Source organism: Oncorhynchus masou, chromosome 1, assembly GCF_036934945.1.
Source record: "Oncorhynchus masou masou isolate Uvic2021 chromosome 1, UVic_Omas_1.1, whole genome shotgun sequence".
In the NCBI taxonomy this organism is placed as follows: domain Eukaryota; kingdom Metazoa; phylum Chordata; class Actinopteri; order Salmoniformes; family Salmonidae; genus Oncorhynchus; species Oncorhynchus masou.
Genome location: NC_088212.1, coordinates 1,574,368 through 1,586,983, shown reverse-complemented (window position 1 = coordinate 1,586,983; position 12,616 = coordinate 1,574,368). Strand labels below are relative to the sequence as shown.

At 44.8% G+C, this 12,616-nt stretch overlaps 1 protein-coding gene across 2 annotated transcripts in view; it reads left to right on the top strand.

Moving 5' to 3' along the window:
- slc4a4a (solute carrier family 4 member 4a) overlaps positions 1-12,616 on the top strand; it is a 423,147-nt gene that overhangs the window by 42,754 nt on the left and 367,777 nt on the right. For both annotated transcript variants that reach the window (XM_064927355.1, XM_064927513.1), the window contains exon 3: positions 10,006-10,079. In XM_064927355.1, coding sequence (XP_064783427.1) covers positions 10,006-10,079 — 74 coding nt within the window. The remainder of the gene's footprint in view (positions 1-10,005; positions 10,080-12,616) is intronic.

Here is a 12,616-nt window from a genome sequence, read left to right as displayed (position 1 = left end):
ACCTGGTCATCAGAAGGGGGAAAGGAGAAGATTAATTGTGTGTCGTCTGCATAGCAATGATAGGAGAGACCATGTGAGGTTATGACAGAGCCAAGTGACTTGGTGTATAGCGAGAATAGGAGAGGGCCTAGAACAGAGCCCTGGGGGACACCAGTGGTGAGAGCGCGTGGCGAGGAGACAGATTCTCGCCACGCCACCTGGTAGGAGCGACCTGTCAGGTAGGACGCAATCCAAGCGTGGGCCGCGCCGGAGATGCCCAACTCGGAGAGGGTGGAGAGGAGGATCTGATGTTTCACAGTATCGAAGGCAGCCGATAGGTCTAGAAGGATGAGAGCAGAGGAGAGAGAGTTAGCTTTAGCAGTGCGGAGCGCCTCCGTGATACAGAGAAGAGCAGTCTCAGTTGAATGACTAGTCTTGAAACCTGACTGATTTGGATCAAGAAGGTCATTCTGAGAGAGATAGCGGGAGAGCTGGCCAAGGACGGCACGTTCAAGAGTTTTGGAGAGAAAAGAAAGAAGGGATACTGGTCTGTAGTTGTTGACATCGGAGGGATCGAGTGTAGGTTTTTTCAGAAGGGGTGCAACTCTCGCTCTCTTGAAGACGGAAGGGACGTAGCCAGCGGTCAGGGATGAGTTGATGAGCGAGGTGAGGTAAGGGAGAAGGTCTCCGGAAATGGTCTGGAGAAGAGAGGAGGGGATAGGGTCAAGCGGGCAGGTTGTTGGGCGTCCGGCCGTCACAAGAAGCGAGATTTCATCTGGAGAGAGAGGGGAGAAAGAGGTCAGAGCACAGGGTAGGGCAGTGTGAGCAGAACCAGCGGTGTCGTTTGACTTAGCAAACGAGGATCGGATGTCGTCGACCTTCTTTTCAAAATGGTTGACGAAGTCATCTGCAGAGAGGGAGGAGGGGGGGGAGGGGGAGGAGGATTCAGGAGGGAGGAGAAGGTGGCAAAGAGCTTCCTAGGGTTAGAGGCAGATGCTTGGAATTTAGAGTGGTAGAAAGTGGCTTTAGCAGCAGAGACAGAGGAGGAAAATGTAGAGAGGAGGGAGTGAAAGGATGCCAGGTCCGCAGGGAGGCGAGTTTTCCTCCATTTCCGCTCGGCTGCCCGGAGCACTGTTCTGTGAGCTCGCAGTGAGTCGTCGAGCCACGGAGCGGGAGGGGAGGACCGAGCCGGCCTGGAGGATAGGGGACATAGAGAGACAAAGGATGCAGAAAGGGAAGAGAGGAGGGTTGAGGATGCAGAATCAGGAGATTTTGGAGACGGTATGTGCAGAGGGAAGAGATGATAGGATGGAAGAGGAGAGAGTAGCGGGGGAGAGAGAGCGAAGGTTGGGACGGCGCGATACCATCCGAGTAGGGGCAGTGTGGGAAGTGTTGGATGAGAGCGAGAGGGAAAAGGATACAAGGTAGTGGTCGGAGACTTGGAGGGGAGTTGCAATGAGGTTAGTGGAAGAACAGCATCTAGTAAAGATGAGGTCGAGCGTATTGCCTGCCTTGTGAGTAGGGGGGGAAGGTGAGAGGGTGAGGTCAAAAGAGGAGAGGAGTGGAAAGAAGGAGGCAGAGAGGAATGAGTCAAAGGTAGACGTGGGGAGGTTAAAGTCGCCCAGGACTGTGAGAGGTGAGCCGTCCTCAGGAAAGGAGCTTATCAAGGCATCAAGCTCATTGATGAACTCTCCGAGGGAACCTGGAGGGCGATAAATGATAAGGATGTTAAGCTTGAAAGGGCTGGTAACTGTGACAGCATGGAATTCAAAGGAGGCGATAGACAGATGGGTAAGGGGAGAAAGAGAGAATGACCACTTGGGAGAGATGAGGATCCCGGTGCCACCACCTCGCTGACCAGAAGCTCTCGGGGTGTGCGAGAACACGTGGGCGGACGAAGAGAGAGCAGTAGGAGTAGCAGTGTTATCTGTGGTGATCCATGTTTCCGTCAGTGCCAAGAAGTCGAGGGACTGGAGGGAGGCATAGGCTGAGATGAACTCTGCCTTGTTGGCCGCAGATCGGCAGTTCCAGAGGCTACCGGAGACCTGGAACTCCACGTGGGTCGTGCGAGCTGGGACCACCAGATTAGGGTGGCCGCGGCCACGCGGTGTGGAGCGTTTGTATGGTCTGTGCAGAGAGGAGAGAACAGGGATAGATAGACACATAGTTGACAGGCTACAGAAGAGGCTACGCTAATGCAAAGGAGATTGGAATGACAAGTGGACTACATGTCTCGAATGTTCAGAAAGTTAAGCTTACGTAGCAAGAATCTTATTGACTAAAATGATTGAAATGATACAGTACTGCTGGAGTAGGCTAGCTGGCAGTGGCTGCGTTGTTGACTTTGTAGGCTAGCTGGCAGTGGCTGCGTTGTTGACACTACACTAATCAAGTCGTTCCGTCGAGTGTAATAGTTTCTACAGTGCTGCTATTCGGGGGCTAGCTAGCTAGCTAGCAGTGTTGATTACGTAACGTTACGTTAAAAGAACGACAATAGCTGGCTAGCTAACCTAGAAAATCGCTCTAGACTACACAGTTGTCTTAGATACAAAGACGGCTATGTAGCTAGCTAGCTACGATCAAACAAATCAAACCGTTGTACTGTAATGAAGTGAAATGAAAATGTGATACTACCTGTGGAGCGAAGCGGAATGTTGACCGGGTTGTTGAAGTTCAATTCTGTAGACGTTGGCTAGCTGTTGGCTAGCTAGCTAGCAGTATCTCCTACGTTAAGGACGGCAAATAGCTGGCTAGCTAACCTCGGTAAATTAAGATAATCACTCTAAGTCTACACACTCTAAACTACACAATTATCTTGGATAAGAAGACAGCAAAGACAACTATGTAGCTAGCTAACACTACACTAATCGAGTCGTTCAGTTGAGTGTAATAGTCTCTACAGTGCTAGTGGACGTTAGCTAGCTGCTGGGCAGATAGCAGTGTAGACTACGTTAGGACGACGAAATACGATAATTACACAATTATCTTTGATACAAAGACGGCTATGTAGCTAGCTAAGAAGAAATTGCTAAGATTAGACAAATCAAACCGTTGTACTATAATGAAATGTAATGAAAAGTTATACTACCTGCGGACCGAAGTGTAGATGCGACCGCTCGCTCCAACCCGGTACCGGAAGCCATATAACCCTAACACTATAACCCTAACCCTGTTACTAAAACCTTAACCCTGTCACTATAACCCAAACCCTGTCACTATAACCCAAACACTGTCACTATAACCCTAACCCTAACCTTTTCACTATAACACTAACCCTGTCACTATAAGCCTAACCCTGTCACTATAAGCCTAACCCTGTCACTATAAGCCTAACCCTGTCACTATAAGCCTAACCATGTCACTATAACCCTAACCATGTCACTATAAGCCTAACCCTGTCACTATAAGCCTAACCCTGTCACTATAAGCCTAACCCTGTCACTATATCCCTAACCCTGTCACTATATCCCTAACCCTGTCACTATAACCCTAACCCTGTCACTATAACCCTAACCCTGTCACTATAACCCTAACCCTGTCACTATAACCCTAACCCTGTCACTATAACCCTAACCCTGTCACTGTAACCCTAACCCTGTCACTATATCCCTAACCCTGTCACTATATCCCTAACCCTGTCACTATATCCCTAACCCTGTCACTATATCCCTAACCCTTTCACTATATCCCTAACCATGTCACTATAACCCTAACCCTGTCACTATAACCCTAACCCTGTCACTATAACCCTAACCCTGTCACTATAACCCTAACCCTGTCACTATATCCCTAACCCTGTCACTATATCCCTAACTGTAACGGTTTTCTTCCGTTGAAGGAGAGGCGGACCAAAATGCAGCGTGGTTATTTAGATTCATGGTTCTTTAATAAAGAAACTACACATGAACAAACTACCAAAACAAGAAACGTAACGTGAAAACCTAAACAGCCTATCTGGTGCAAACAAACACAGAGACAGGAACAATCAACCACGAAACACTCAAAGAATATGGCTACCTAAATATGGTTCCCAATCAGAGACAACGATAAACACCTGCCTCTGATTGAGAACCACTTCAGGAAACCATAGACTTTTCGATAACCCCACTATACCACAATCCTAAGACCTACAAAAAAAACAAGACAAAGCACACCACATAATTAACCCATGTCACACCCTGGCCTGACCAAAATAATAAAGAAAACGCAAAATACTAAGACCAGGACGTGACACTAACTCTGCCACTATAACCCTAACACTGTCCCTATGACCCTAACCCTGTCACTATAACCACTAACCCTGTCACTATAACCCCTAACCCTGTCACTATAACCCTGTCACTATATCCCTAACCCTGTCACTATATCCCTGTCACTATATCCCTGACACTGTCAATATAACATTAACCCTGTCACCATATCACTAACCCTGTCACTATATCACTAACCCTGTCATTATAACCCTAACCCTGTCATTATAACCCTAACCCTGTCACTATACCCCTAACCCTGTCACTATAACCCCTAACCCTGTCACTATAACCCCTAACCATGTCACTATAACACTGTCACTATATCCCTAACCCTGTCACTTTATCCCTAACCCTGTCAGTATAACCCTGTCACTTTATCCCTAACCCTGTCATTATAACCCTAACCCTGTCACTATATCCCTAACCCTGTCACTATAACCCTGTCACTATAACCCTGTCCCTGTCACTAACACTGTCACTATAACCCTAACCCTTTCACTATAACACTGTCCCTGTCACTATACCGCTAACCCTGTAACTGTATCCTTAACCCTTTCACTATAACCATAACCCTGTCATTATAACCCTGTCACCATAACCATAACACTATTACCCTAACCCTGTCACTATAACCATGTCACTATAACCATAACCCTGTCACTATATCCATAACCCTGTCACTTTAACCCAGTCACTACAACCCTAACCCTGTGACAATATCCCTAACCCTGTCACTATATCCCTAACCCTGTCACTATAACCATGTCACTATAACCATAACCCTGTCACTATAACCCTGTCACTATAACCCCTAACCCTGTCACTATAGCCCATAACCCTGTCACTATAACCCTGTCACTATAACCCTGTCACTATAATTCTAACCCTGTCACGATAACAATAACCCTGTCACAATAACAATAACCCTGTCATTATATCCCTAACCCTGTCACTATAACGCTGTGCCTGTCACTAAAACCCTAACCCTGTCACTATAACCTAACCCTGTCACTATATCCCTAACCCTGTCACTATATCCCTAACCCTGTCACTATATCCCTAACCCTGTCACGATAACAATAACCCTGTCACGATAACAATAACCCTGTCACTATAACAATAACCCTGTCACTATAACAATAACCCTGTCACTATAACAATAACCCTGTCATTATATCCCAAACCCTGTCACTATAACCCTAACCCTGTCACTATTTCCATAACCCTTTCACTATAATTCTAGCCCTGCAACGATAACAATAACCCTGACATTATATCCTTAACCCTAACCCTGTCACTATAACCCTAACCCTGTCACAATAACATTAACCCTGTCATTATAACCCTAACCCTGTCACTATATCCCTTATCCTGTCACTATAACCCGGTCATTATATCCCTAACCCTGTCAGTATAACCCTGTCACTATATCCCTAACCCTGTCACTATAACATTAACCCTGTCACTTTATCCCTAACCCTGTCATTATAACCCTAACCCTGTCACTATATCCCTAACCCTGTCACTATATCCCTGTCACTATATCACTAACCCTGTCACTATAACCCTAACCCTGTCACTATTACCCTGTTACTATAACCTTAACCCTGTCACAATAACCCTGTCACTATAACCCTGCCACTATATCCCTAACCCTGCCACTATATCCCTAACCCTGTCACTATAACCCCAACCCTGTCACTATAACCCCTAACCCTGTCACTATAACCCCTAACCCTGTCACTATAACCCTAACCCTGTCACTATACCCCTAAACCTGTCACTATAACCCTAACCATTTCATTATATCCCTAACCCTGTCACTATAAACCTAACCCTGTCACTATAACCCTAACCCTGTCACTATAACCCTAACCCTGTCACTATAACCCTAACCCTGCCACTATATCCCTAACCCTGTCACAAAAACCCTAACCCTGTCACTATATCCCTAACCCTGTCACTATAACCCCTAACCCTGTCACTATAACCCTGTCACTATACCCCTAACCCTGTCACTATAGCCCTAACCCTGTCACTATAACCCTACCCCTGTCACTATACCCCTAACTCTGTCACTATAACCCTAACCATTTCATTATAACCCTATCCCTAACCCTGTCACTATAACCCTAACCCTGTCACTATATCCCTAACCCTGTCAGTATATCCCTGTCACTATATCCCTAACCCTGTCACCGTAACCCTGTCACTATAACTCTGTCAATATTACCCTGTCCCTGTCACTATATCCCTAACCCTGTCACTGTAACCCTGCCACTATAACCCTGTCACTATATCCCTAACCCTGTCACTATAACACTGTCACTATAACCCTGTCACTATATCCCTAACCCTGTCACTATAACACTGTCCTTGTCCCTGTCACTATATCCCTAACACTAACCCTGTCACTATTTCCATAACCCTGTCACTATAATTCTAGCCCTGCCACGATAACAATAACCCTGACATTATATCCTTAACCCTAACCCTGTCACTATAACCCTAACCCTGTCACAATAACATTAACCCTGTCATTATAACCCTAACCCTGTCACTATATCCCTTATCCTGTCACTATAACCCTGTCACTATATCCATAACCCTGTCACTATATCCCTAACCCTGTCACTATAACATTAACCCTGTCACTTTATCCCTAACCCTGTCATTATAACCCTAACCCTGTCACTATATCCCTAACCCTGTCACTATTTCCCTGTCACTATATCCCTAACCCTGTCACTATAACCCTGTCACTATAACCCTAACCCTGTCACTTTAACCTGTCACTATATCCTTAACCCTGTCACAATAACCCTGTCACTATAACCCTGTCACTATAACCCTAACCCTGCCACTATATCCCTAACCCTGCCACTATATCCCTAACCCTGTCACTTTATCCCTAACCCTGTCATTATAACCCTAACCCTGTCACTATATCCCTAACCCTGTCACTATATCCCTGTCACTATATCCCTAACCCTGTCACTATAACCCTAACCCTGTCACTATTACCCTGTTACTATAACCTTAACCCTGTCACAATAACCCTGTCACTATAACCCTGCCACTATATCCCTAACCCTGCCACTATATCCCTAACCCTGTCACTATAACCCCAACCCTGTCACTATAACCCCTAACCCTGTCACTATAACCCCTAACCCTGTCACTATAACCCTAACCCTGTCACTATACCCCTAAACCTGTCACTATAACCCTAACCATTTCATTATATCCCTAACCCTGTCACTATAAACCTAACCCTGTCACTATAACCCTAACCCTGTCACTATAACCCTAACCCTGCCACTATATCCCTAACCCTGTCACAAAAACCCTAACCCTGTCACTATATCCCTAACCCTGTCACTATAACCCCTAACCCTGTCACTATAACCCTGTCACTATACCCCTAACCCTGTCACTATAGCCCTAACCCTGTCACTATAACCCTACCCCTGTCACTATACCCCTAACTCTGTCACTATAACCCTAACCATTTCATTATAACCCTATCCCTAACCCTGTCACTATAATTGCTAACCCTTACCCTGTCACTATATCCCTAACCCTGTCAGTATATCCCTGTCACTATATCCCTAACCCTGTCACCGTAACCCTGTCACTATAACTCTGTCAATATTACCCTGTCCCTGTCACTATATCCCTAACCCTGTCACTGTAACCCTGTCACTATAACCCTGTCACTATATCCCTAACCCTGTCACTATAACACTGTCACTATAACCCTGTCACTATATCCCTAACCCTGTCACTATAACACTGTCCTTGTCCCTGTCACTATATCCCTAACACTAACCCTGTCACTATTTCCATAACCCTGTCACTATAATTCTAGCCCTGCCACGATAACAATAACCCTGACATTATATCCTTAACCCTAACCCTGTCACTATAACCCTAACCCTGTCACAATAACATTAACCCTGTCATTATAACCCTAACCCTGTCACTATATTCCTTATCCTGTCACTATAACCCTGTCACTATATCCATAACCCTGTCACTATATCCATAACCCTGTCACTATATCCCTAACCCTGTCACTATAACATTAACCCTGTCACTTTATCCCTAACCCTGTCATTATAACCCTAACCCTGTCACTATATCCCTAACCCTGTCACTATTTCCCTGTCACTATATCCCTAACCCTGTCACTATAACCCTGTCACTATAACCCTAACCCTGTCACTTTAACCTGTCACTATAACCTTAACCCTGTCACAATAACCCTGTCACTATAACCCTGTCACTATAACCCTAACCCTGCCACTATATCCCTAACCCTGCCACTATATCCCTAACCCTGTCACTATATCCCTAACCCTGTCACTATAACCCCTAACCCTGTCACTATAACCCCTAACCCTGTCACTATAACCCTACCCCTGTCACTATACCCCTAACCCTGTCACTATAACCCTAACCATTTCATTATAACCCTAACCCTGTTACTATAACCCTAACCCTGCCACTATATCCCTAACCCTGTCACAAAAACCCTAACCCTGTCACTATATCCCTAACCCTGTCACTATAACTCTGTCACTATACCCCTAACCCTGTCACTATAACCCTACCCCTGTCACTATACCCCTAACCCTGTCACTATAACCCTAACCATTTCATTATAACCCTATCCCTAACCCTGTCACTATAATTGCTAACCCTTACCCTGTCACTATATCCCTAACCCTGTCACTATATGCCTAACCCTGTCACTATAACTCTGTCAATATTAGCCTGTCCCTGTCACTATATCCCTAACCCTGTCACTATAACAATGTCCTTGTCCCTGTCACTATATCCCTAACACTAACCCTGTCACTATACCCCTAACCCTGTCACTATAACACTGTCCTTGTCCCTGTCACTATATCCCTAACCCTAACCCTGTCACTATAACCCTAACCCTGTCACTATATCCCTGTCACTATATCCCTAACCCTGTCACTATAACCCTGTCCCTGTCACTATAACTCTGTCCCTGTCACTATAACCCTGTCCCTGTCACTATAACCCTGTCACTATATCCCTAACCCTGTCCCTGTCACTGTAACCCTAACCCTGTCTCTGTCACTATAACCCTAACCCTGTCACTATATCCCAAACCCTGTCACTATAAACCTCACCTTGTCCCGCCCCCCTGGCTGGATTACCCATATTAGAGTACCTGCCTAGTAGCTCTCCTACCCTGGATTACCCATTCTATCCTATCCTGGATTAGCTACGTCACTGTGTCACTATCTGCCTGATGGCTAACTATCTGCCGCTAGCCAGCTTACACTGGATACCGTCTGTTGGTTGCTTGCCTACACTGGATACTATTTACCTGGTAGCTAGCCTATACTCTATACCATCTGACAACGTTGCTAGACTACACTGTATATTATCTGCCGGGAGCTAGCTGACACTAAATACTATCTGCTGGTTGTTAGCTTACACCATAGCTTGTCTACACTGGATACCTTGAAGAACAGGAGCTTCATCAGCCTGGATCCTGCTGTAGCTAGCTGCCTTGCTGGCCAGGATCCTGCAGAGAGAAGACCACCTGTAGATGGGCCTGGTGGCAGAAGAGGAACTGTAGATGAGTGTTTAATGATTTAAGAATGAGTGGGTCCAGCACCACCCGGCTCAGCCCCAACACACTGCAGGTGAATGAGCCCAAGCGCTATGGCTCCACGTTGTCTCTGGAAGAGAAGTGTGAACAGTCTTTCTTCCTCTTCTACTATTACAGGATGGAGGACGAGGCCGTGCTGGACCGAGGCGCCTCCTTCCTCAAACACGTCTGTGATGAAGAGGAGGTAGAAGGTAAGGCAATCAATCCATTCATCACATGTATTTATATTGCTGTTATTCCAACCTAAACATGCATTACAGTAACCCAAAGAGCAACAGTAACTTTACAGTAACCCAGCCTAGACCCCCAAAGAGCAACAGTAACTTTACAGTAATCCAGCCTAGACCCCCAAAGAGCAACATTAACTTTACAGTAACCCAGCCTCGGCCCCCAAAGAGCAACAGTAACTTTACAGTAAACCAACCTTGACCCTCCAAAAGAAATAGTAACTTTAAAATAACCCAGCCTAGACCAACCAAGAACAACAATAACTACTGTATGATCAGCCAAATGGTTAGGGTTTGTCTTATTATATTATTCTCATAGATTGGCTGAGACAAACCCTTAGCCTTTAGTCTCACAGTTAGGGTAAGGGTTTGTCTCTGCCAAATGGATAGATTTTGTGTTAGCCAATAGTCTCATAGTTAGGGTAAGGGTTTGACTCAGCCAAACAGATAGGGTTTGTATTTGCCAATATTCTCATAGTTAGGGTAAGGTTTTGTCTTAGCCAAAATTCTCAGTTGGGATAAGGGTTTGTCTCAGCCAATTGTCTCATTGTTAGGCTAAGGGTTTGTCTTAGACAATATTCTCATAGTTAGTGTAAGGGTTTGTCTTAGCAAATATTATCATCGTTAGTGTAATGGTTTGTCTCAGCCAATAGTCTCATGGTTAGGGTAAGGGTTTGTCTCAGCCAAATGGATAGAGTTTGTATTAACCAATAGTCTCATAGTTAGGGTAAGGGATTGTCTCAACCAATAGTCTCATTGTTAGGGTAAGGGTTTGTCTCAGCCAAATGGATAGGGTTTGTCTTAGCCAATATTGTCATGGTTAGGGTAAGGGTTTGTCTCAGCCAAATGGATAGAGTTTGTATTAACCAATAGTCTCATAGTTAGGGTAAGGGTTTGTCTCAACCAATAGTCTCATTGTTAGGGTAAGGGTTTGTCACAGCCAAATGGATAGGGTTTGTCTTAGCCAATTGTCAGGTTAAGGGTTTGTCTTAGCCAAAATTCTCATAGTTAGGGTAAGGCTTGGTCTTTGTCAACATTATCATAGTTAGGGTAAGGGTTTGTCTTAGCCAATAGTCTCATAGTTAGGGTAAGGGTTCGTCTTAGCCAAATAGATAGGGGTTGTCTTAGCCAATATTCTCATAGTTAGGGTAAGGCTTGGTCTTTGTCAACATTATCATAGTTAGGGTAAGGATTTGTCTCAGCCAAATGGATAGGGTTTGACTTAGCCAATGTTCTCTTAGTTAGGGTAAGGGGTTGTCTTACCCTAACTATGATACTATTGGCTAAGACCAACTCTTACCCTAACTATGATACTATTGGCTAAGAGTTGGTCTTAGCCAATAGTATCATAGTTAGTTTAAGGATTTGTCATAGCAAATTCTCTCATGGTTAGGATAAGGGTTTGGCTCATCCAATAGTCTCATGGTTAGGATAAGGGTTTGTCTCAGCCAATAGTCTCATGTCTAGTGTAAGGGTTTGTCTCAGCCAACTTTTTCATAGTTAGGGTAAGGCTTTGTCTCAGCCAAATGGATAAGGTTTGTCTCTGCCAATTTTCTCTTAGTTGGGGTAAGGGCTATTAGTCTCAGCCAAATTGATAGGGATTATCTTGGCCAACAGTATTATTGTTAGGGTAAGGGTTTGTCTCAGCCAATATTCTCATAATGAGGGTACGGGTTTGTCTTAGCCAATAGTCTCATAGTTAGGGTGAGGGTTTGTCTTAGCCAATATTCTCATAGTTAGGGTAAGGGTTTGTCTTAGTCAATATTCTCATATTTAGGGTAAGGGTTTGTCTAAGCCAATATTCTCATTGTCATGGTCTGTCTCAGCCAATATTCTCATTGTCATGGTAAGGGTCTGTCTCAGCAAAATTGATAGGGTTTGTCTTACCCAATAATCTCATGGCTAGTGCAAGGGTTTGTCTCAGCCAATAGTCTCATAGTTAGGGTAAGGGTTTGTCTCAGCCAAATGGATAGTGTTTGTCTTAGCCAATATTCTCATCGATAGGGTAGGGGTTTGTCTCAGCCAATAGACTCATAGTTATGGTAAGGGTTTATCTCAGCCAATAGACTCATAGTTATGGTAAGGGTTTGTCTTAGCTAATATTCTCATAGTTAGGGTAAGGATTTGTCCTAGCCAATAGTCTCATAGTTAGGGTAAGGGTTTGTCTTAGCCAATAGTCTCATAGTTAGGGTGAGGGTTTGTCTTAGCTAATATTCTCATAGTTAGGGTAAGGGTTTGTCCTAGCCAATAGTCTCTTGGCTAGGGTAAGGATTTGTCCTAGCCAATAGTCTCATAGTTAGGGTAAGGGTTTGTCCTAGCCAATAGTCTCATAGTTAGGGTAAGGGTTTGTCCTAGCCAATAGTCTCTTGGCTAGGGTAAGGATTTGTCCTAGCCAATAGTCTCATAGTTAGGGTAAGGGCTTGTCCTAGCCAATAGTCTCTTGGCTAGGGTAAGGATTTGTCTCAGCCAATAGTCTCATTTTACCTCTTTCTTTCCTGTGG